A 26,216-nucleotide genomic window follows, 5' to 3' on the forward strand; every position below is an offset into this window, starting at 1 on the left:
ATACTTGCCATAACCTTCATTCTAACTTTATATATTTTTTTCTGATTCAGAAGGCACTTCAGATCTTGCAGTGCCTTAAGACTGCCATGATAAAATCAGCTTTTGTTTTATAGGCTATCCATGTGAGAGGTGCTATAGGACACTGGCCTGAATTGTATACTTACTCAGTGGCATGGATCTAGAGTAACATATTTTTTAAATTTCTGAAAAGAACTCTTTCCTCCTGTGGGGTCTAACAGATGCCTGATTTCTAATCCTGTGTCCTCAGTGATCTGTATAATGATCAAAACTGAGGATAAGGTAAGGTAGCTGGTTTCCATTTTTAAGTTTCTGTGAACTAAATCATTTTGTTAATAAATATGTCTAGAGTTAAACCTGGGGATATTAATCTATAATCTCTATTGGGATGTTATATTGGCTTTGCATTTGAATTCCCAAAATGTCTTTTTTTTTCCACTAGCTAAGTGTTTTTGGCTTATTTGGAAATCTTCAAGAAATTATGCTTTCTAAACTGTCTTTTCATCTTTCTTTTTTTCAAGTGAGTTACTTCACTCATTAGTGTAGAAAGTTGGATTTTATTGTAGACTGTCATGTTTTCTACATACTCTATGTCCAGAGAATACAAATTATCCTCCACTATCTATCAGGAACTTTTTGTTTGAATAGCTATTAGTCTAGTCTGTATTATTATTATAACAACAGTAATTTCTAGTGCTATTGAAGTGAGTGGGCTATCGGCATTTTCATTATAACTTCTTTCAAACAATGAGTTGCCATTGAACTATAAAAATGTTCTCTGTTCAGACTTTGCATTGAAGGGATTCATTTTCACAGCCTTTTCTTTTTTGTTGTTGTTTTTTTCTCTTTTTTTTCTTTTCTTGAAAGTTCTATAAAATTATCTTCAAGTGAAATGAATATAAAATAGGAAGTTGGTCATTTAGGGTATGTTCTCTAGTGCAGGTGTAAGGCACAGTTTTTACTGAGTGTAACGTATGGAACAATCCTGATCGTGGCATTGGGCTGACGATAAACTTGTTGCAGTATGTGATAATAAAGGCTTAATAACTGAGCACATCCTTCAGGCTGAAAGAGATTTTTCATATTGGGAACTTTTGTTTCCCAGAAAAGATACAAATTGAACTTATCAGAGAGGGCAAGAGTGAGAAATAGGCAAATGAAAGTCCTGCCATGCAATCTATGGTATCCATTACAATACAGTGCTTTTTATGTGTTTTCCTCTTAGGATTCTCATTGTCTCTTAAGCTTTACTCTGTGTCCTATATCATGGGGTTTTATTTGCTTCATTGTCATTTATGAATACCCAAGTGTTCCACAGGGAGAATTCTGTAAGCTAATTGGAACCAAAAGGCAATTATAAGCAGTAGAACTGTAATCAGTATGCCAAAAATATATATTTTTATCCACAATGAAAGTTAAATAACCTAGAAAATAGTTGTGATACTTCACACTTACAAATCTTGCATCTACATGATCTTTAGTCTAAGGAGTGAAAATGTTTTTACACGCATTCTGATTAATTCACAGAAATCTGCATAAAGAAGGTGAATTTTAACTGTGGTTTTTAAAGGGCCAAACTCATTATCCATTTAGAGGATGGCATTTGCAGAATTAAAATCAGACTCTCTTCCAGACTTCTGGTCTGCCACTTCAGTTCTGTATGTTAGACCATCCTTTGTTTTAGGAGAGTCCCTTGTAATTTTTAACACCTTTAAGGAAAACACATTTTTTAAAGGCAGTTTAGTTCTGTTTTGGTAGAACAAGCAGGAAACAAAACATTGCTCTATGTAGTTTTTTGCTTTTTAAGTTATTTTAGCTCTTTGCCTCAAAGGAAAGAATAAAAAGTCAGAAAATAAGTTGAGCTTCGGGAAATTCTCAAGAGGAGGGAAGCATTTCTACTCAGACTGAGGCTGGAGGCAAGGAGCCTGGAGTGGGATTGGCTATGGGCAACAGGTGTTAAATGCCCCTTTACCCCTCTCTGAGCCCTCAAGACAGAGGGGTAGTGACTGCAGCACGTCGACCCTGGTCTTAGCTTACTTTGACCCTTGTCTTAGTTTACCTTGTCAAGAAATTTTGCTTCCCACATGGCTGCTATATTTAGTGTTCAAACATACAACAATCCAGGTGATTTTCTTTTCACAAGTTCATTTTTCTCTTGTTCTAACCTGGAAAAAAAATGGAGGGTTCAGTTGAAGGGATCCTTTTCATAGAAGACATGCTTTCTCAAACTTTGGTCATATTTTACCTTCTGCCTGAAATTTCCTTTTTACCCCCATTCTCTTAGATAATATTTCATTACCATCAGTATTCAATTTGGTGGGTTACCTTTTCTGAACCAACAGGGCTTCTTCTATCCTGTAACTCATCATACTGTATCCTAGTGGTTTATTTATCCTTCTCCCTGCCCAGATAGATCTCTCCCAGGAAGATAAGAACCATGGTTTTCATATTCTCATCTCTAGTGCCTCAAATAAAAGAGGTATTCAGTCCATGGGTTTAGAATGAATAAATGTTTAAAGCTCATATTTCCATAGTACATATGTTAACTCAAATTACACTGTGTATTGTTATTTGAACATCGTTTCATATTTATCTTATCATCTTATCATCTTTTCATATTTATATTTATCTTTGTTCTCTCAGAAGTCATAAAACTATTTAACCTTGTGTCCTCAAATTTTTTACCTAAATAATGGGAATATTAATACTTTAAGTGACTTATAAGGGTATTGCTACTGTAAAAATCACAGGAACTTTGAAAGAAAATTGAAAAGGAGAAAAAGTATATTTCTGTATAATTGTTAGTGATTCTGAAAGATATGCTTCATTTTTCAGAAGTGAAAAGATGCTTATCAGTTTGGTTTTTTAAAACTTTTAAAATTTCATCTTCCCCATATTTAATATGAAGAGTCCTCCTAATATACACAGGCTCATAGAAGACCACTCTGCTCTCCCAATTTTGATACCCAATTCTTGAAAGTCTTTAATTAGATATTAAATGTTTAACTTCATAATTAGACAAAAGCACAAATGATAAATTCTGCAGGAGATAGCAGATGTAAACAGGATAAAATCATGAGCCCTTTCTTCACAGTAGGTTTGGACCAGGAAGGCCTTGGATACTTCAAGGAGAGTGGGAAGAAAACAGACTTTGCCTAGGGAATGGTGTGCTTACCTGTGGGAACTGTTGATCTTTCCACATGAATCAGCCATAGGTTCCCCCATCCTGAACCCTCGCCCCACCCCACCCCCCATCCCATCCCTCAGGGTCATCCCAGTGCATCAGCCCTGAGTGCCCTCTCATCCATTGAACCTGGACTGGTAATCTGTTTCACATATGGTAATACACATGTTTCAATGCTGTTCTCTCAAATCATCCCACCCTCGCCTTCTCCCACAGAGTTCAAAAGTCTGCTCTTTACATCTATGTCTCTCTTGTTGTCTTACATATAGAGTCATCGTTACCATCTTTCTAAATTCCATATATATGCATTTGTATACTGCATTGGTGTTTTTCTTTCTGACTGACTTTGCTCTGTATAATAGGCTCCAGATTCATCCACCTCATTAGAACTGATTCAAATGAATTCTTTTTAATGGCTGAGTAATATTCCATGGTGTATATGTACCACAGCTTCCTTATCCATTCATCTGCTGATGGGCATCTAGGTTGCTTCCATGTCCTGGCTATTCTAAACAGTGCTGCGATGAACATTGGGGTGCACGTGTCTCTTTCAATTCTAGTTTCCTCAGTGTGTATGCCCAACAGTGGGATTGCTAGGTTGTATGCCAGTTCTATTTCTAGTTTTTTAAGGAATCTCTACACTGTTCTCCATAGACCTTTTGTTCCTAAGCCATCTGTCCTGTAACATAGAACCTGACCCAGACACCCTCTGAGGTCTGAAGAAGGGAGGTTACTGGATCTTTCTTCCCAGCACCTCTGCCTGCAATTTTAGTTGTCAGATCATGTCAAAAGATTCTTTTCCTTTGCCCTTAATTAGGCAGAGACTTTCTGATTCCTTCAAGAACACACAAGAATATTAATTATAATAGAATTTTCTAAAACTATGCATTTTTTTTCTCCTGATCCAAAATCGAAATGTCAGGCTGGATCATAGTCAGAGGCAAATAAAACACAAAGGAAGTATTTTTTAAAAGAGTCAAATCTCCTTTGTTAAGAAAAGCTGAATCCTAATGTCAGAAGACTCATTGCTTTGGCATTATGAACCAGAGAGTAAACATCTCTGGGAACTGCTTTTCTGAGGTCAGATACCTTCTTGAGGGCATTTCTTTGTGGAATCTGAAACTTGGTTTAAAGATGGCAGTGATACCTTGTTAGGCAGTACTGGAGCAGTTTCAGGGTGCTTCTCAGGTGACCTTGGCTTTGCTTCTCCACTGCCTCTTATCACTTGCTCATCTGTTGTGTAAAACCAGGAGAAACCAAGGCAGAAGTGAAATTATGATGTGGGGATTGAAGCTGTGTCATGAGTCGAGGCTGATGTGGTAGAAATATGTCCTGCAATTATGAGGCCCTTATTTTGACAGGTGTTTACCTCAAAATATTGAGTTAAATCAGGGTCCCTAATTACAGGAAAGTAGAAAAAGGCAGAGTGGGACTGTAATAAAACAGGGGAGGCCCGGGAGAGATGATTATAGAAGATAATAGACATTAGTAAAGGGCTGTAAGAAACATTTTCCCTGGGTGACTGCCAACTGGCTTTGATTGAATAGATCATAAACTGAGTTTGCAGGAATGTTTCCAAGTGTACAGACTGTATTGTGGGAACTGGCAAACCTCCTGACCAAGTGGGTGAGGTTCTAATTGTTAACTGTCAAGACGGGCATTTTTGGTTGAGAGTTCTTATTGGTTCTTTCCCCATGAGTTCCAGTATAACCTACATTTGGTACAGGGCACAATGGAGGTTATACTGTAACTAGATAAGGACTCTACTGTCTAAGGAGAAGTTCCAACAGTGAAGTATTACTGCTTCTTTTCCATATAGAGAATAACACTATTAAGGAAAAAGTCTAAGGAAATCTGTTTTTTACATTATTTTACCATCACAGAAACTATGCTCTGTCATAATTACTACAAGTTTCTGTCAATAACAAAATACCTTTAGTGGGCCATCAATCTGCAACTGATTTGATACCATCAGGGGTTTCCATAGAGTGTGCATGCCCTTAAGGCTTTGGGCCATTTATCAAACTATAACATATATTGATCTTTAATTATTTATTATAATGTGGATAAAGGAATGTTATTCCTCACGAGTCAATCCTATGTACCCTAGAAAACAGAGGACTTCAAACTGAGTCAGAATCAAAGTGATTGTATGTGAGCTGTCCGCCTCTTCTATGAATAAGTTCAGTTCAGTTCAGTTGCTCAGTCATGTCCGACTCCTTGCAACCCCATGGACTGCAGCACGCCAGGCCTCCCTCTCCATTGAATCGGTGATGCCATCCAAACATCTCATCCTCTGTCATCCACTTCTCCTCCTACCCTCAATCTTTCCCAGCATCAGGGTCTTTTCAGATGAGTCAGTTCTTCACATCAGGTGGCCAAAGTATTGGAGTTTCAGCTTCAGCATCAGTCCTTCCAACGAATATTCAGGACTGATTTCCTTTAGGATGGACTGGTTGGCTCTCCTTGCAGTCCAAGGGACTCTCAGGAGTCTTCTCCAACACCACAGTTCAAAAGCATCAATTCTTCGGTGCTCAACTTTCTTTATAGTCCAACTTTCACATCCTTACATGACTACTGGAAATACCATAGTTTTGACTAGACGGACCTTTGTTGGCAAAGTAACGTCTTTGCTTTTTAATATGCTGTCTAGGTTGGACATAGCTTTTCTTCCAAGGAGTAAGCGTCTTTTAATTTCATGGCTGCAGTCACCATCTGCAGTGATTTTGGAGCCCCCAAAAATCAAGTCTCTCATTGTTTCCATTGTTTCCCCATCTATTTTCCATGAAGTGATGGGACCAGGTGCCATGATCTTAAATTTCCTGAATGTTGAGTTTTAAGCCAACTTTTTCACTCTCCTCTTTTACTTTCACCAAGAGGCTCTTTAGTTCTTCTTCACTTTCTGCCATAAGGGTGGTGTCATCTGCATATCTGAGGTTATTGATATTTCTCCCAACATTTCTCATGATGTACTCTGCATATAAGTTAAATAAGCAGGGTGACAATATACTCCTTTCCCAATTTGGAACCAGTCTGTTGTTTGTTCCATGTCCAGTTCTAACTGTTGCTTCTTGACCTGCATACAGATTTCTCAGGAGGCAGGTCAGGTGGTCTGATATTCCCATCTCTTTCAGAATTTTCCACAGTTTGTTGTGATCCACACAGTCAAAGGCTTTGGCATAGTCAGTAAAGCAGAAATAGATGTTTTTCTTAAACTCTCTTGCTTTTTTGATGATTCAGTGGTTGTTGGCAATTTGATCTCTGGTTCCTCTGCCTTTTCTAAATCTGGCTTGAACATCTGGAAGTTCACAGTTCACATACTGTTGAAGCCTGGCTTGGAGAATTTTGAGCATTACTTTGCTAGCGTGTGAGATGAGTTCAGTTGTGCAGTAGTTTGAGCATTCTTTGGCATTGCCTTTCTTTGGGACTGGAGTGAAAACTGAAAACTTGGTGACTACTTAAAATTAAAATCACAAAAGAAGTATTCTGAGTAATAGCACCGTACAGATTATATGCTCATGACAGCATTAGGCATCTTTAAAGAAATACTATTTTACAATGAACAGAATTAGTACTTTAATGAAAAGTGTATTGGCTTCTTAAATAAGTACAACTTATTTATAAGTATAAATAAGTACAACCAGATTAAATTACTGACATATAGTATCCCTAATTAAGAATTTGTGAATCAGAAATCTCTTGGTAACAGCAATTGACTGGAAAACCGCAGGGACTTGGGAAAAGTGATCATATAAACAAAAATGTTTGGTAGTAAAAGCGACCTCAGAAATCCATGGGTCAAAGTCTGTCATTTTACAGGTGAGAATATTGAAGCCAAGAATGATTAAATGACTTACCAAAGATCTGAAAGCCAGGAAGAGAACACTGGGCTCCTGACTCTCTATGCATATCATATTGTTACTGTAAATGTTTTATTTCTTCTGTTCCAAAATTCTACAAAACGCTATAGAAATAACCAAATCAATATCTAGTTAAGATACAACCTGGATGGGATCCTTGAGACAGTAGCCATATTATTCATTTTTAATCTCCTGATAGATTAAACTATTGAGAAGCCAGTATACTTTTCATTAAAGTACTAATTCTGTTCATTGTAAAATAGTATTTCTTTAAAGATGCCTAATGCTGTCATGAGCATATAATCTGTATGGTGCTATTACTCAGAATACTTCTTTTGTGATTTTAAGTAATCACCAAGGATAGGAAAACATTCATCAGTTATCTGTTAGGATTAAAAAAACAAATTTCTATATTTTGGACCTTGCTAATGCTGATTTATTTGGGAGGCTCTATGGCGTTTCCCAAATAGGATTTCTTCCAGGATTGGTAGGATCCTGCTTTTCTTTTCAGATTTTGTATTGAGTAACTACTTCTGATTTTACTGTCTTATATGCAGGTCAGTGTTTGCTTGCTGATTTTTCTTTCATCAGTTATAATATTTTGATTCAGGATTGCACTGTGTAGGCTGCCCAGTGAGACTTTGGGGGGGGGGGGCAACTCAAGATACCCATAACTAGAGAGTTCCCTTCCCTGCTGGCAGAATTCAGGAACATCAGAAAATACATCTTTTGGATAACAAGAAAAAGGCACTGCAGTCTCAAGTCTCATTCTGCTGCTATAGTCATCTCACATCTAATAAGTTTAGAAATACAGCTTATGGCTTTTTAGTGAGTTTTTTCTTAGCATACATTTCACAACTTTTTTAAGTTTTTGACACTTTTGTCTGCCAAAATTTCAGAGAGATAGTAAACATAAGCAATTTTGTGTGCATTGGTAAAACCATCAAATATAAAAGAAGCCTTTGTCATATATTTTGATGACTTGATGCAATTATAAGCTCTTGCAAATTGAGGATAAATTTAATTTCAAAGATCCTAGATCAAGATGCAAGGGTTTTTTTTTTTAGAGTTATTGAGAATTCTAAGCCTATCACAGCCACTTACCTACAGATGAACTATTCCAGGAACGTGAATTTCATACAGCCTTCCGAAAAACTTCATGTTTACTGCTGTTTGTACATTGGATAAAAGTTAAAGACCCTGTTCTGACTGAGAAATTTTAAAAGCACCTGGTTTATGGTTTTGTTGTTCTGTGTTGTGTGCATGAATATTTTGGAATTCACGTCATGACCCTTCAGTATAACCATATGCAATTATGTTTGGCACATTTTCAAGGTGATCACTGGTAGGAAAATGTGTATAGTTGCAAGAAAGCATTGAGATAAAGAACTGGATTCTCTGCAATGTAACTGTTTCCTGTTCAGGTAAAACACATGAGAGTCTGTGTCACCTGTGGCTTAGCAAACTTGCATAAATATAAATAAGGAAGATGGGGTTATACACAGAACCAGGCATTTCTGTTTTAATGTGAATAGGTCAACTAAACAATGAACATTTAGAAGTAAAAAGATTGAGATAAATCAAAGAGCAATATTGTAGGGAAAAAAGGGGATTTTTTTTTTTTTTTTTTTTAGCACTTACCAAGTGCTTTCACAAACATTAGTTCTTTGAACCTTAGAACACCCTGGTGAGGCCTGTGTGGCAGAGTTTGTCATCATCCTTGTTTTATCGCTGAGCCTTGCCTGCAGTTGGGCAGATTCATATAGCAGAACTGGGATGAGAATGAGCTCTTCTGATGCCACATCCCTGCTGTCTGATTCTGCACTGATGTATATCTAACTGATAACACTGGTGTGGCAGCAGCTAGGATCAGAGATTGCTTCTCACCAAAGGCCAACTTCAGACAGGTTCTTTGCCGTGGTCTTCTCTCCTTTTCTGGTCCTTTAGTTCCATCTCAGATACTCAAAAAAATGAAGGAGAAGGGAAAAAAAAAAAAAAAAAAAAGCCTGTCAGAATAATTCCCAAAATAGTGCTTGCTAAAATCTATCCATCCAATCAAAAACTAATTTGTATATTCACCTGTATTCCCATTATTCATGGCCACCCTGTACGTCTCTCCCCACCCCCACCAGATTGTGTATTTCTGACAGTGACTGGCTAGGGTGACAGTTGCTCTGGCCTTTATCCATGGGTGATGAATTGCCTAGTAATCTCCACACCACCATCATGCATACGTTGAAAGTGCTTAGGGCATTGTAACTTGGGAGAAATTCCAATCTTTCATAAATAACTATTAATCTATCCCTTTTACATTCAGCTTTCCAAATCTGTTTCAAATTGTTCAGTGCTATTTCCAGGAGTGCATTAAAGCTCCAATCCAGGTGGTATTAAGGGGATAAATGAACCACAGGGAAAATACACTCTGTATTTTTCTTAAAGCAATTCTTTTTCCTTTGTACAAAGTTAGGAGCCAAGCAATTTACGATTAAGACTTCTAGAGGATATTCTCTATCATTTTCAGCCATTTTGACTATGAGGTTAAAAAATGCAATTTTAGCTCTGCCATCGTAGCATACATTAACACTTTTTTCCATAGAAGTAGATTGTAAATATCACTTCTACCAGCATTTCTAAGTAGTTTTAATTCATTATGATTCACTGTAGTTTCCTTTTGAAGTAAAATGAAAAAAACAGTTATAAGCGAAAGTCAGTTAGGAATAAATGTCTGAATATGCATTTATACTTGTGATCAGGCATATCAGAGAGAGTCATCAATTTTAGTTTTGATCCATTTTTATACAGGAAGCAATTTGTTTCTCAGGAAAAGGCATATTTTATGAATCATAATTTAATATTGTTTTATGTCTGCACCAATTTATATAATGAAAGTTATAAAGGTGCCTCTTTTCTTACCATATACAGGCCATAGCCTATTTTCTCAGGTACTTTTCAAAGAGAATATTTTCATTAGAATGGCCCAATGTGTACTGTTAGATTTACAAAAGTCCCATCACATAACGCAGAGACTGCCCTGTAGAATAAATGCATATAAAGATAGCACTCTTTGATACATCAGATGACATATAACTGTAAATGTTTTCAAGTTGACCTTGAAGATGTTAAGGGACTCACCACAACTCACGAAATACCAGACAGGAGATTAACTAGAAGATGACTCCCTATCTCTGGCATTTGTAATAGGCATAAAAGGAATGACAAGTCAATTATCTGACCCAGAATAAAATGCCTGCACAGGAAAAGGAGGAAGAAATTCAGCTACATGTCTCTTATCAAGGTTAGTAAAAATTTCATAAGTAGATCATTACATAAAGTGCACAAAATCAATGGCTTTGAAAATGGTTGATTTCATAGCCATAGTCCTCAGTTCCAGCCATGCGTAGGGGATTGGCAGCTGCTCCGCCCATTAATATTAATGAATTATCAATGTACAGCCCACACACAACCACCAGGGAACCAAAAATACCCCACCTACACACTACTTTATTTTTCAGTCTTCCAAATGTTTTAGGATGGCTACTCCCTTGATAAGTAGAGAATCGTTAAGTACAGTACATATTATTTCACATAGCTAAAACTGACATCTCATAGAAATTAGTGAGGAAATGTAACTTTATTCATCTGTTAAGGTGTGTTAAATTATCTCACTTCTTTTTCATTGAAGGGATGCCTGTGACCATTAAGGAAATGTAACCTGTACTGCTAGCACATTTCATTAAGAGAAAAATTCAGAATGACCTTAGTCATCTGCTTAGTGAAAAATTCCTTCCCCAAGAAGATCTCCAATAGTGTTAAATGCACTGTCACAGAACATCACTGTTTTTTCCAAATTCTGCATTCAATAGAGTAAGCTCTGTTCTTTTTCTGATCTCCTCCCTCCTGGTGGTTCCTTCCTGCTTTTTAGTTAGATTGATTTCTGCAAGCTCTGATTTCTTCTCTCTACATTTTCTTCCACAACATTCTTGCTCCTGTGATTTTAAGTTTCCCCTCTGTATGATTGCCATCTAACTCTGTGCTATCCAGATGGATTACATAATCACCTCCTTGACTTTCTCCCCAGTCTTTAACTCCCATTGTCTACTCTTCCCCTATCTAATCCACAGGCAAGTCCCAAACACTGCAGTTAAATGATATTGCTAGCACCTGTTACCCTTCCTGCAGGCCTGTCTCCTTTCTATGACACCATTTTTTTAAATGACATTCTCACCTACAAAGCTATGCCCATCTATAAGCCAGCTGCATATTGATGTCATATTAGTTATTCTAAAATATATAATCCCTTTACTGAGACACAGTGGCCAGTGATAAATTTCAGATATCATTGTCAAGCTGGTTCCTTAGCTTTCTTTCTACTGTGCCCCTTTGTCTTTTTTTTTTTAAGATACACAGTTTATACATTTTATTTATTTTTATTTTATTTTTTTTTATTAGTGGAGGCTAATTACTTCACAACATTTCAGTGGGTTTTGTCATACATTGACATGAATCAGCCATAGAATTACACGTATTCCCCCATCCCGATCCCCCCTCCCACCTCCCTCTCCACCCGACTCCTCTGGGTCTTCCCAGTGCACCAGGCCCGAGCACTTGTCTCATGCATCCCACCTGGGCTGGTGATCTGTTTCACCATAGATAATATACATGCTGTTCTTTCAAAACATCCCACCCTCACCTTCTCCCACAGAGTTCAAAAGTCTGTTCTGTACTCGAGGAGATAATAGCTGAAAACTTCCCTAAAATGGGGAAGGAAATAGCCACCCAAGTCCAAGAAACCCAGAGAGTCCCAAACAGGATAAACCCAAGGTAAAACACCCCAAGACACATATTAATCAAATTAACAAAGATCAAACACAAAGAACAAATACTAAAAGCAGCAAGGGAGAAACAACAAATAACACACAAAGGGATTCCCATAAGGATAACAGCTAATCTAGCAATAGAAACCCTCCAAGCCAGAAGGGAATGGCAGGACATACTGAAAGTAATGAAAGAGAATAACCTACAACCTAGATTACTATACCCAGCAAGGATCTCATTCAGATATGAAGGAGAATTCAAAAGCTTTACAGACAAGCAAAAGCTGAGAGAATTCAGCACCACCAAACCAGCTCTTCAACAAATGCTAAAGGATCTTCTATAGACAGGAAATGCAGAAAGGTTGTATAAACGTGAACCCAAAACAACAAAGTAAATGGCAACGGGACCACACCTATCAATAATTACCTTAAATGAAAATGGGTTGAATGCCCCAACCAAAAGACAAAGATTGGCTGAATGGATACAAAAACAAGACCCCTATATATGCTGTCTACAAGAGACCCACCTCAAAACCAGAGACATACAGACTAAAAGTGAAGGGCTGGAAAAAAATATTTCACGCAAACGGAGAACAAAAGAAAGCAGGAGTCTCTATACTCATATCAGATAAAATAGACTTTCAAATAAAGGATGTGAAAAGAGACAAAGAAGGACACTACATAATGATCAAAGGATCAATCCAAGAAGAAGATATAACAATTATAAATATATATGCACCCAACATAGGAGCACTGCAAAATATGTATGGCAAACGCTAACGAGTATGAAAGAGGAAATTAATAGTAACACAATAATAGTGGGAGACTTTAATACCCCACTCACAACTATGGATAGATCAACTAAACAGAAAATTAACAAGGAAACACAAACCTTAAATGACACAATGGACCAGCTAGACCTAATTGATATCTATAGGACATTTCACCCCAAAACAATCAACTTCACCTTTTTCTCAAGTGCACATGGAACCTTCTCCAGAATAGATCACATCCTGGACCATAAATCTGGTCTTGGAAAATTCAGAAAAATTGAAATCATTCCAGTCATCTTTTCTGACCACAGTGCAGTAAGATTAGATCTCAATTACAGGAAAAAAATTGTTAAAAATTCAAACATATGGAGGCTAAATAACATGTTTCTGAATAACCAACAAATCATAGAAGAAATCAAAAAAGAAATCAAAATATGTATAGAAATGAATGAAAATGAAAACAGAACAACCCAAAACCTATGGGACACTGTAAAAGCAGTGCTAAGGGGAAGGTTCATAGCATTACAGGCTTACATCAAGAAACAAGAAAAAAGCAAAATTAATAACCTAACTCTACACTTAAAGCAATTAGAGAAGGAAGAAATGAAGAACCCCAGGGTTAGCAGAAGGAAAGAAATCTTAAAAATTAGGGCAGAAATAAATGCAAAAGAAACTAAAGGGACCATAGCAAAAATCAACAAAGCTAAAAGCTGGTTTTTTGAAAAAATAAACAAAATTGACAAACCATTAACAAGACTCATTAAGAAACAAAGAGAGAAGAACCAAATTAACAAAATTAGAAATGAAAAGGGTGAGATCACAACAGACAACACTGAAATACGAAGGATCATAAGAGACTACTACCAGCAGCTCTATGCCAATAAAATGGACAACTTGGATGAAATGGACAAATTCTTAGAAAAGTATAACTTTCCAAAACTGAACCAGGAAGAAATAGAAAATCTTAACAGACCCATCACAAGCAAGGAAATCAAAACTGTAATCAAAAATCTTCCAGCAAACAAAAGCCCAGGACCAGATGGCTTCACAGCTGAATTCTACCAAAAATTTAGAGAAGAGCTAACACCTATCTTACTCAAACTCTTCCAGAAAATTGCAGATGAAGGTAAACTTCCAAACTCATTCTATGAGGCCACCATCACCCTAATTCCAAAACCAGACAAAGATGCCACAAAAAAGAAAACTACAGGCCAATATCACTGATGAACATAGATGCAAAAATCCTTAACAAAATTCTAGCAAACAGAATCCAACAACATATTAAAAAAATCATACACCATGACCAAGTGGGCTTTATCCCAGGAATGCAAGGATTCTTTAATATCTGCAAATCAATCAATGTAATACACCACTTTGTGAGTCTTATGATGCAGGGAGAAGCAGTGCAAAGCTCTGAAGTTAGAACATCTGAATTTGAATTCTGGTTCTGTCACTTGCTAGCTCTATGATCATGAGTAAATCATTTACCTCCTCTGTGTCTCATTTCTCTCACCTTTAAAATAGGGATAGTAGTTGAACCTACCACAAAGGAGTATTTTAAGGACTAAATCAAACACTCAGATCAGTGTTTAGCATACAGTAGGGGTACAATAAGTGTTATTCATTATTAGACTCCGCTTAAAGGGAATGATTTGCATTTCCTGTGCACATGTTATAATTTCTTAGCCCCAGGCCTTTCTCATGGTGTATTTTGTTTTCAGAATATTCTCCATTTCCATCTCTGTTTGTTTAAACCCTGCATATTTTACATTCATATGTCCCCTTTTCCATGTAGCTTTCAGGAAAACCCTGAATACTCAGTCTGTCTTTTGAATTTCCATAGCCTCTCCTGTACCTTTTTAACAGTATTTGGGTGTGTGTGTGTGTGTGTGTGTGTGTGTGTGTGTGTGTGTGTGTGTGTGTGTGTGTGTGTGTGTGTGTGTGTGTGTGTGTGTGTGTGTGTGTGTGTGTGTGTGTGTGTGTGTGTGTGTGTGTGTGTGTGTGTGTGTGTGTGTGTGTGTCTGACTCTTTGCAACCCCATAGACCGCAGCCCACCAGGCCCCTCTGTCCATGGGATTCTCCAGGCAAGAACAATGGAGTGGGTTGCCGTTTCCTTCTCCAAAAGGAACTATAGAAAGAAAGAAAGTGAAGTTGCTCAGTCGTGTCCAACTGTGTGACCCCATGGACTGTAGCCTACCAGGCTCCTCCATCCATGGAGTTTTCCAGGCAAGAGTACTAGAGTGGGTTGCCATTTCCTTCTCCAGTTTAGCCCTTTCTACTTTGTATTATAATTATGTGTCTACATGGTTTCTGAAAATATAGGGGAAAACAAAAACTGTCTTATGAATTTTTCTCATGGTCTAACCAAACATTAGATACTGTATTTGTTGACTGAATGAATAAATATTCCATGTGTTCACTTACCTTTTCGCTAATATGCAAGTGCAACTGTGGTTTGAGAACCTTGCCAAAACTAGTATCTTCTCTTTGCTTGGTTATGTAATTCATCTCCCTTTATCTTAATCCAACCCTTTCCTCTTCTCTTTTCTCCCCATACCTCTAACTATTCCCCTTTTTCTGGTCCACTTACCTTTTCTCCCTTCCACTCTCCTTCCCTCATCTACTCTTTTTCTCTTTATCTTCCTCCTCATCATTGTCTTTAATTCTGGATTCCTACTTTTTAAAATTTTCTCTACAAACTCATTGCCAAGATCTGTAAGGACAAAGGGATACTGCTTCAAGAAAGAGATATTTTCTGATTGTTTTTTGTTACTCTTTGTCAAAAATAATAGAGCATGTAGCATCTGATTATAACACAACTTACCCACATGAGGTACTGAGAAGCAAGCAATTGTTAAATAGCAAATAAAAAGAAGCCCAATATCTGTACATGGAGAAATAATCTCACAAGAACTTTTTAATTACATGTTCTGATTACTGCAGTATTTGAGTATAGTTTGTTTTTCTAGAAAAAGGAAATAATTGTGTCATGAGATTGTTTTAAAGAGGAATGTGACAAGAGGTCTCCAAGAATAAATTCTTTTTTTATTGTTAATTTGTCTCCTTTCTTATTTACAATGCTATTTTTGAATTACAATCCTTTCCTCCAACATCTTAACTATCCTCTTGCCTTAATCAGTATCCTGTTTCTCCTAAATTTGAAAATCATCTAAAACATCATATCTGTTTCCATTTTCACATGTCTTGCAATGTCTCATCCTGTTTGAGGAACATTCCCATGAGTTCTGTTAGAGATACAAATGCCAGTGAAATCTAATTCCTAATTAATTATGAATAATTATTGTACAAAACCAATGTGATCTGCTTTTATTTACAAATGTAAATTTGAAAGATAAAGTATGCATATATTATCTCTTGTAGGATTGAGGGGTGTGAAGCTAACAAAATTGCATGGTAGATTGGAAAGTCAAACTTTAACTCCTATTTTATAATCATGATCTGAAGCCACATATAAGGTTTAACAATTTTATTTTTAAATTGGTACCATATTTATTTAAATTTAATTGGAGGCTAATTACTTTACAATATTGTAGTGGTTTTTGCCATACAGTCACATGAATCAGCCATTGGTGTACATGTGTTCCCCAGCCTGACTCTCCCTCCTGCTTCCCTCCCCATCCCATCCCATCCCTCAGGGTCATCCCAGTGCACCACCCTGAGCACCCTGTCTCATGCATTGAACCTGGACTGAAGATCTATTTCACATATTATAATATACATGTTACAATGCTATTCTCTCAAATCATCCCACCCTCGCCTTCTCCCACAGAGTCCAAAAGTGTTCTTTACATCTGTGTCTCTTTTGCTGTCTTGCATATAGGGTCATTGTTACCATGTTTGTAAATTCCATATATATGTTTAGAACGTGTGTGCTAGAATACTGTATTGGTGTTTTTCTTTCTGACTTACTTCACTGTGTATAATAGGCTCCAGTTTCATCCACCTCATTAGAACTGATTCAAATGCATTCTTTTTAATGGCTGAGTAACATTCCATTGTGTATATGTACCAAGGCTATCTTATCCATTCATCTGCCGATGGACATCTAGGTTGCTTCCATGTCCTGGCTATTGTAAACAGTGCCGCGATGAACATCGGGGTACACGTGTCTCTTTCAATTCTGGTTTCCTCAGTGTGTATGCCCAGGAGTGGGATTGCTGGGCAGTATGCCAGTTCTAAATTCAGTTTTTCAAGGAATCTCCACACTATTCTCCATAGTGGCTGTACTAGTTTGCATTCCCACCAACAGTGTAAGAGGGTTGCCTTTTCTCTGCACCCTGTCCAGCATTTATTGCTTATAGACTTTTGGATAGCAGCCATTCTGATCGGCGTGAGATGGTACCTCATTGTGGTTTTGATTTGCATTTCTCTGATAATGAGTGATACTGAGCATCTTTTCATGTGTTTGTTAGCCATCTATATGTCTTCTTTGGAGAAATGTCTGTTTAGTTCTTTGGACCATTTTTGATTGGGTCACTTACTTTTCTGGAATTGAGCTGGAGGAGTTGCTTGTATATTTTTGAGATTAATTCTTTGTCAGTTGCTTCATTTTCTATTATTTTCTCCCATTCTGAAGGCTGTCTTTTCACCTGGCTTATAGTTTCCTTCGTTGTGCAAAAGCTTTTAAGTTTAATTAGGTCCCATTTGTTTATTTTTGCTTTTATTTCCATTACTCTGGGAGGTGGGTCATAGAGGATCCTGCTATGATTTATGTCAGAGAGTGTTTTGCCTATGTTTTCCTCTAGTAGTTTTATAGTTTCTGGTTTTACATTTACATCTTTAATCCATTTTGAGTTTATTTTTGTGTATGGTGTTAGAAAGTGTTCTAGTTTCATTCTTTTACACGTGGTTGACCAGTTTTCCCAGCACCATGTGTTAAAGAGATTGTCTTTTCTCCATTGTATATTCTTGCCTCCTTTGTCAAAGATAAGGTGCTCATAGGTGCGTGGATTTATCTCTGGGCTTTCCATTTTGTTCCATTGATCTATGTTTCTGTCTTTGTGTCAGTACCGTACTGTCTTGATGACTGTTGCTTTGTAGTATAGCCTTGAAGTCAGGTAGGTTGAGTCCTCCAGTTCCATTCTTCCTTCTCAAGATTGCTTTGGCTATTCGAGGTTTTTTGTACTTCCATACAAATTGTGAAATTATTTGTTCTAGTTCTCTGAAAAATACCATTGGTAGCTTGATAGGGATTGCACTGAATCTATAGATTGCTTAGGGTAGTATACTCAGTTTCACTATATTGATTCTTCCAATCCATGAACATGGTATATTTCTCCATCTATTTGTGTCCTCTTTGATTTCTATCAGTGTTTTATAGTTTTCTATATATAGGTCTTTTGTTTCTTTGGGTAGATTTATTCCTAAGTATTTTATTCTTTTCATTGCAATGGTGAATAGAATTGTTTCCTTAATTTCTTTTTCTGTTCTCTCATTGTTAGTGTATAGGAATGCAAGGGATTTCTGTGTGTTAATTTTATATCCTGCAACTTTACTATACTGATTGATTAGCTCTAGTAATTTTCTGGTGGAATCTTTAGGGTTTTCTATGTAGAGGATCATGTCATCTGCAAACAGTGAGAGTTTTACTTCTTTTCCAATCTGGACTCCTTTTATTCTTTTTCTTCCCTGACTGCTGTGGCTAAAACTTCCAAAGCTATGTTGAATAGTAGTGGTGAGAGTGGGTATCCTTGTCTTGCTCCTGACTTTAGGGAAAATGCTTTGTTTTTCACCATTGAGGATAATGCTTCCTGTGGGTTTATCATATATGGCTTTTATTATGTTGAGGTATGTTCCTTCTATGTCTGCTTTTTGGAGGGTTTTTATCATAAATGGATGTTGAATTTTGTCAAAGACTTTCTCTGCATGTATTGAGATAATCATATGGTTTTTATCTTTCAGTTTGTTAATGTGGTGTATCACATTGATTGATTTGCAAATATTGAAGAATCCTTGCATCCCTGGGATAAAGCCCACTTGGTCATGGTGTATGATCTTTTTAATATGTTGTTGGATTCTGTTTGCTAGAATTTTGTTAAGAATTTTTGCATCTATGTTCATCAGTGACATTGGCCTGTAGTTTTTCTTTTTTTGTGTGTGGCATCTTTGTCTGGTTTTGGTATTAGGGTGATGGTGACCTCATAGAATGAGGTTGGAAGTTTACCCTCCTCTGCAATTTTCTGGAAGACTTTAAGTAGGATAGGTGTTAGCTCTGTTAGTTTTTGGTAGAGTTCAGCTGTGAAGCCATCTGGTCCTGGGCTTTTGTTTGCTGGAAGATTTCTGATTACAGTTTTGATTTCTGTGGTTGTGATGGGTCTGTTAAGATTTTCTGTTTCTTCCTGGTTCAGTTTTGTAAAGTTATACTTTTCTAAGAATTTGTCCATTTCTTCCAAGTTGTCCATTTTATTGGCTTATAGTTGTTGATAGTAGTCTCTTATGATCCTTTGTATTTCTGTATTGTCTGTTGTGATTTCTCCAGTTTCATTTCTAATTTTGTTGATTTGATTCTTCTCCCTTTGTTTCTTGATGAGTCTGGCTAATGGTTTGTTTTATTTATCTTCTCAAAGAACCACCTTTTAGCTTTGTTGATTTTGGCTATGGTCTCCTTTGTTTCTTTTGCATTTATTTCTGCCCTTATTTTTATGATTTCTTTCCTGGGGTGCTTCCTTTCTTCTTTTCAAGTTGCTTTAGGTGTAGAGTTAGGTTATTAGGTTTAACAATTTTAAAACCTTTCTGCTTATGTTTCCCTTTCTGAGCTATAGTAAGTTAATGCTAGGATTGGGTACAATGTGAAAGTAATTCTGAGGATTCTGACCGACAGCATCATGTATCTACCATTTCGGGATTATCATTATGGTAAATTTGTTCTCAACATTGGCATTTTTTTTCTAATTTAGGGTAGAAATTTAACATCTGGAGAGGTTGGATTTTTTCCGAGTGATGCTGTCAAGCCTTGCCCATGTGTAAGTATGAATATTTTATTTCTTTCTACTTTATTTTTTTATGCTGTAGCTAATTATGTAAGAATGTACAAAGGAGTTTGGTCTGGTCCCTCATTAACTTATATTTTCTTATTAATAATATTACATACCAAAATCATGACTCCATTATCAGAAAACATTTTAAATGTTAAGGGAATGTATGCAAGAGGAAATTTTTACTTTTTTTCTTTTTTTTTTTTTTTTACAAAATTAAAAATTTTACCAGGTTTTAGAAAGAATAAACTAAAGCTACCTATCAGATATATTTTACTAATTTCCCTTTTCCCTCTGAGGTAAGGATTAAAACTGAAAGTTGCTCAATTGTGTCCAACTCTTTGCGACTCCCATGGACTACACAGCCCATAGAATTCTTCAGGCCAGAATACTGGAGTGAGTAGCCTTTCCCTTCTCTAGAGGATCTTCCCAACCCATGGGTCAAATCCAGGTCTCCCATATTTTTACCAGCTGAGCCACAAGGGAAGCCCAAGAATACTGGAGTGGGTAGCCTATCCCTTCTCCAAGGGATCTTCCCAACCCAGGAATTGAACCAGGGTCTCCTGCATTGCAGGTAGACTCTTTAGCAACTGAGCTATCAGGGAAGCCAAGGTGAGGATCTGATCTATTTCCAGTCACTTTGAGTTATAGAGATATTGCACTTCAACTAGTGTATTTGAAAGCATGCTAGAAAGCATGAAAGTCCACAGATTCTCCAGTCAAATATCTTACTATTATACATTTTTCTGTGCTTTAATTTGTCATAACTGTTTATTTAGTGTCATAATGATATTTTCTGAAAACATCAAACACATTGGGCAAATACAAGAAGAGTGAATATTTACTCAAATATTACTATGGATGAATATCACATAAAATGTACTCCCTAATGCTTCATGAAACTTATAAATTTCTGTTTAGCATAATATTTAATTATCATAATTTAATCTGATGTTTAGAGTAGATTTTTATATGAAACTTTTAAGTTCTTAACTCTTAAGTAAATGAAATTTTTTCCCTCATACTAATATAATGTAGTTAATGGTTTGGAGGGAATAAAAATCTTGAACTATCTTGCTTGCCAAATTTTGGTCCTTCTGAGATTTCTAAACTGAACATTCTTTTTAATATTAATTAATAATGGGAATGTCTGCCATCCTTGACCTCAGATGTAATCTGAAGAATAATTTACTCCACTCATTCAAGATTAATTAAATTTCAAAAGCAAAATGAATATAAAAAAAGCTCTTGCTATTTCTGTTGGTTCTATGATCCAATTTCATATATTATTTAGCCTGTTATATCTTGAAAAAATTGTTGAAGCTTGATACCATTCATTTAATTAGATAAGCAAAAATGATCGTTTAGCCAGTTTCCTGTCATTTATATGAACATCATTAAGGCTTCCTATGCTTAAAGAAGTGATATTTATATGTAGGCATGTGGCTGAAAATTAAGATTTGAAAACCTAAAAATATCAACTGGGTTTCCCTGGTAGCTCAGCTGGTAAAGAATTCGCCTCCAATGCAGGAGACCCTGGTTTGATTCCTGGGTCAGGAAGTTCCCCTGGAGAAGGGATAGGCCACCTACTCCAGTATTCTTGGGCTTCCCTGGTGGCTCAGATAGTAAAGAATAACATCCGCAATGTGGGAGACCTCAGTTCGATCCCTGGGTTGGGACGATCCCCTGGAAGAGGGCAGGGCAACCCACTCCATTATTCTTGCCAGGAGAATCCCCATGGACAGAGCCCTGATGAGCTACAGTCCGTGGGGTTGCAAAGAGTCGGACACAACTACAACTGAGCAGCTAAGCACAGCAAAGACATCAAATCAAAACTATTGAGCATTTCATGTCCCACATACTGTTTTCTTTTCAGAACTCCTTGAATATAGCATAGAATGAGCATTTGAAGTTTTATTTTAGAAATAGTCTAGCACAGAGTAGGTATTTAACATATTTTTTGTTGTATGAATGAGCAAAGGAGTGAAAAAACAAACAAAAGGCCCTAACTAAATGTAGGCAGTTATCAATGGTAGATACTAATTGAATCAGCTTGTAGGATCATAGTGAATGGTATTTGGTGAACTGGTTACTGGAAAAAGAAATATGCTTAGGATTTTAAGCTGATAAAGAGTTGTAGGAACACATAATTATGAGTCAGGTTACCAACTAAATATAATTGTTTTTATAGCCTAAAATTAATAGCTATTAAAATTTTACTGCTTTACTTAATGAAATTATAGATTCATTTGTTGGTTGTAGGTTAAATTAAGGTAAATATTTAGAAGGAGGGAAAATACAGGAAGAACATAAAAGAGACAGTTTTATTATTTCTGCCAGTATGATACTTGGAGACAAAGCCTGGAGCTATAGCACAATGTAGACTTGGGTATCTCTATGAATTCCAGAACCTTCAGTGGGTGAATGAGAAGAAAACTATCTTACAGAAGATGATATGCCTATCTTTGCTTGGGCCTTGATTAGAAAGAAAAAGCAAGCATTTGGTTGGAAAGGAAAAAAATTGTTTTCTCTCCCCTAAGAATTTTTATATTTAAGTCTTTAATCGATTTTGAGTTTATCTTTGTGTATCATGTTAGGAAATGTTCTAATTTCATTCTTTTACATGTAGCTGTGCAGTTTTCCCATCACCATTTATTGAAGAGGCTATCTTTTCTCCATTATATATTCTTGCCTCCTTTGCCAAAGACAAGGTGCCCATAGGTGCATGAATTTATCTCTGGACTTTCTCTCTTTTTTTATTGGTCTGTATTTCTATTTTTGTGCCAGTACCATACTGTCCTCTAAGAATTCTTAACTTTAGATCCAAAGACACACATGTATGGGATTGGAAGTCATACTACCTTTGTGACCTAAATAATTCTAAGCTAGTAGAACATACATATTTATTGATAATTACATTTAAACATAAATGGATTAAATATTCCAACCAAAAGATGTAGACTGGCTGAATGGATACAAAAACAAAACCCATATACATGCTGTCTTAAGACTCACTTAAAAGACTCACAGATCTAGGGACACATACAGACTGAAATTAAGGTGATGGGAAATATTTATTCCATACAAATGGGAATCAAAAGAAAACTGGAGTAGCTATACTCATATCAAACAAAATAAGGCTTTAAAATAAAGATTATTACAATAACAAAGGAGGACACAATGATCAAGGATCAATCCAAGAAGATATAACACTTGTAAATACACATGCACCCAGGATAGGAGGATGTCATTATATGAGGCAAATACTAACAGTCATAAAAGGAGACACCAACAGTAACAGATTAATAGTGGGGGACTTCACACCCCACCTGCATTAATGGACAGATCATCCAGACAGAAAATCAATAAGGAAGCAAAAGCCTTAAATGACACATTCAACCAAGGGACTTAATTGACATTTATAGAGCATTCCATCTAAAAGCATTAGGATATACATTCTTCTCAAGTTCACACGGAACATTTTCCATATTGATAACATGCTGGGCCACAAGGAGAGCCTAGGTAAGTTTAAGAAAATTGAAATCATATCAAGCATCTTTCCTGATCCCAGCACTATGAGATAAGGAATAAATTACCAGGTGAAAAAAACTGTAAAAAACACACCACTTGGAAACTAAACAATATGCTGGTAAACAACCATTGGATCTCCGAAGAAACTAAAGAGGAAATAAAAATATCCAGTGACAAAAATGAAAGCATGATGTTCAGAATACATGGGATAAATAAAGCAAAAGTAGTCCTAATACAAAAGTTTACAGCAATACAATCTTACTTCAGGAAACAAGAAAATTCTCAAACAACCTAATCTTACACCTAGAGCATCTAGGAAAAGAAGAAAAAACAAAGCTCTAAGTTTCCTTTTAGAAGGAAAAAAATCATAAATATCAGAGTAGAAAGAAAGAGAGAGAGATGAAGAAACAATAGAAAGGATCAATGAAACTAAAACCTTGCTCTTTAGAAAGATAAACAAAATTAATAAACCTCTAGTCAGACTCAGCAAGAAAAATGGGGAAGGGCTCAAATCAATAAAATTAAAAATGTAAAAAAATGTAAAAGAAGTTACAACAGACAGCACAGAAATACAAAGGATCGTAAAAGACAGCAAAAAGACCAGCAGCGATATGCCAACAAAATGGACAACCAAGAAGAAATGGACAAATCCTTAGGAAGGTACAATCTCCTCAGAATGAACCAGGAAGAAAGAAAAAATATGAACAGACAAATCACAAGTACTGAAATTGAAACTGTGATTTAAAAAATAAAAACAAAACTCCCAGTAAACAAAAGGCCAGGAACAGATGGCTTCACAGGCAAATCCTATCAAACATTTAGAGAAGAGTTAACACCTATCCTTCTGAAACCCTTCCAAAAATTGCAGAGGGAGGAATACTCCCAAGTTCATTCTGTGAAGCCACCATCACCCTGATAAAGTTAGACAAAAATGCTGCAAAAAGAGGCAATGCCACTGATGAACACAGACATAAAATTCCTCAACAAAATACTAGCAAACTGACTCCAATAATACATTAGAAGGATCATATAGCATGATCAAGTGGGATTAATCCAAGGAATGCAAGGATTTTTCAATATGCACAAATCAGTGTGATGTATGACATCAACAAACTGAATAAAAACCATATGATCATCTCAATAGAGGCAGAAAAAGTGTTTGAAAAAGTCAACACCCATTTATGATAAAAATTTTCCAGAAAGTGGTCATTGATGGAACATATCTCAACATAATAAAGGCCATATATGAGAAACCTGCAGCTAGCATCATACTCAGTGGGGAAAAACTGAAAGCCTTTCCTCTAAGATCAGGAATAAGGCAAGGATATCCATTTTTGCCACTTTTATTCAACACAGTTTTGGAAGTCCTAGCCACAGCAGTCAGAAAAGAAAAAGAAATAAAAGGAGTCCAAATTGGAAAAGAAGAATTAAAATTGTCACTATTTGCAGATGACATGATATTGTATGTAGAAAATGCTAATGATGCTACAAGAAGACTTCTAGAGTTCATCAGTGAATTTGGTACAGTTGCAGGATACAAAATTAATACACAGAAATCTATTGCATTTCTATACACTAATAACAAAAGAATAGAAAGAGAAATTAAAGAAATAGTTCCATTTACCATTGCATCAAAAAGAATAAAATACTTTGGAAAAAACATATCTAAGGAGGCAAAAACCTATACTCCAAAAACTATAAGACCTGATGAAAGAAATCAAAGATGACACAGATGGAAGGATATACCATGTTCTTAGACTGAAATAATCAATATTGTCAAAATGACTATACTACTCAAGGCAATCTACAGATTCAGTGCAATCCCTATCAAATTACCAATGGCATTTTTCATATAAGTAGGACAAAAAATAATTTGTGTGAAAACACAAAAAACCCTGAATAGCTAAAGCAATCTTGATAGGGAAAAAGTCAGAGGAATCAGGATCCCTGACTTCAGACTATTTACTATAAAGCTACAGAAATCAGAACAGATTGGTACAAGCACAAAAACAAAATTATAGATTACTGTAACAGGACATAAAGTCCAGAGATAATCCTACTCAGCTCTGGTCACCTATTCTATGACAAAGGAGACCAGAATATTCAGTGGTGAGGAGAAAGTCTCTTCAATAAGTGGTGCTGGGAAAACTGGAAAGCTACATGTAAAAGAATGAAATTAGGATATTCTCTAAACTATACATAAAAATAAATTAAAATGGGTTAACACTCAAATGTAAGACTGAATAAAACTCTTAGTGGAAAACATAGAAAGAATATAGATAATTGTGGGAAAGCAATGTTCAACTGATGGCTGAGAATTTTCCAGAGTTTATGATAAAACTAATCTTAATAGTCAAGAAGTGTATATTAAAGTTAATGAATACCTAGATACATTTTAGTGAAACTTCAGAACATCAAAGACAAAGTGAAAATATTAAAACCAACCTGAGATAAAACTATAAAGGGTTGATGATTAGACAGAACAAGTAACAGTAAGAGCTTCCAGTTCCAGCTACTGTCAGGTAGCTCCTATTGGATCAGTCCTCCCACAGAAAATAACTGCAAACTCTGTAGTCTCATACATGTATATGTGTGTGTGTGTGTCCCCGTATATATGCACCATGCAGTGTGGTTAAAATTCAGATATAATAGAAACCTCACAGTATTACTAGTTTAAAGTGGCAGAATGTAGAGTCTGAAGTAAACACAAGCTGGAAAGGGAGATAGGCAATCTTAGGATAGGAAAGACAGAGGTTGCAGCTGGGGTTCAAACAAATTAACTGCCTACTTTAAGAAAAATCATACTCCTTGTAAGAGCATAACTGAATTCAGAGCCTCTACAACATTATCATTCAAATTGTCCAAGATACTAAATAATGAGTACACAAACAAACAGGAAAATATGAACCACACTCAGCAGAAAAGGCAATTAAAGGATAACAACCCTCAGATGTCCCAAATGATGGAACCTACAGGAAAGGATTTTTTAAATAACTATTATAATTGTACTCAAAGACAAAAAGGGAAATAGAGTTGACTCT

General features: G+C 36.2%; 1 protein-coding gene across 1 annotated transcript in view; it reads left to right on the plus strand.

The window, feature by feature from the left end:
- Positions 1 to 26,216, plus strand: part of VAV3 (vav guanine nucleotide exchange factor 3) — a 414,102-nt gene that overhangs the window by 343,595 nt on the left and 44,291 nt on the right. The window contains exon 21 of the mRNA XM_065907662.1: positions 19,567 to 19,632. Within this exon, the coding sequence (XP_065763734.1) occupies positions 19,567 to 19,632 (66 nt within the window). The remainder of the gene's footprint in view (positions 1 to 19,566; positions 19,633 to 26,216) is intronic.

Source organism: Muntiacus reevesi, chromosome 1 (assembly GCF_963930625.1).
Source record: "Muntiacus reevesi chromosome 1, mMunRee1.1, whole genome shotgun sequence".
Classification (NCBI taxonomy): domain Eukaryota; kingdom Metazoa; phylum Chordata; class Mammalia; order Artiodactyla; family Cervidae; genus Muntiacus; species Muntiacus reevesi.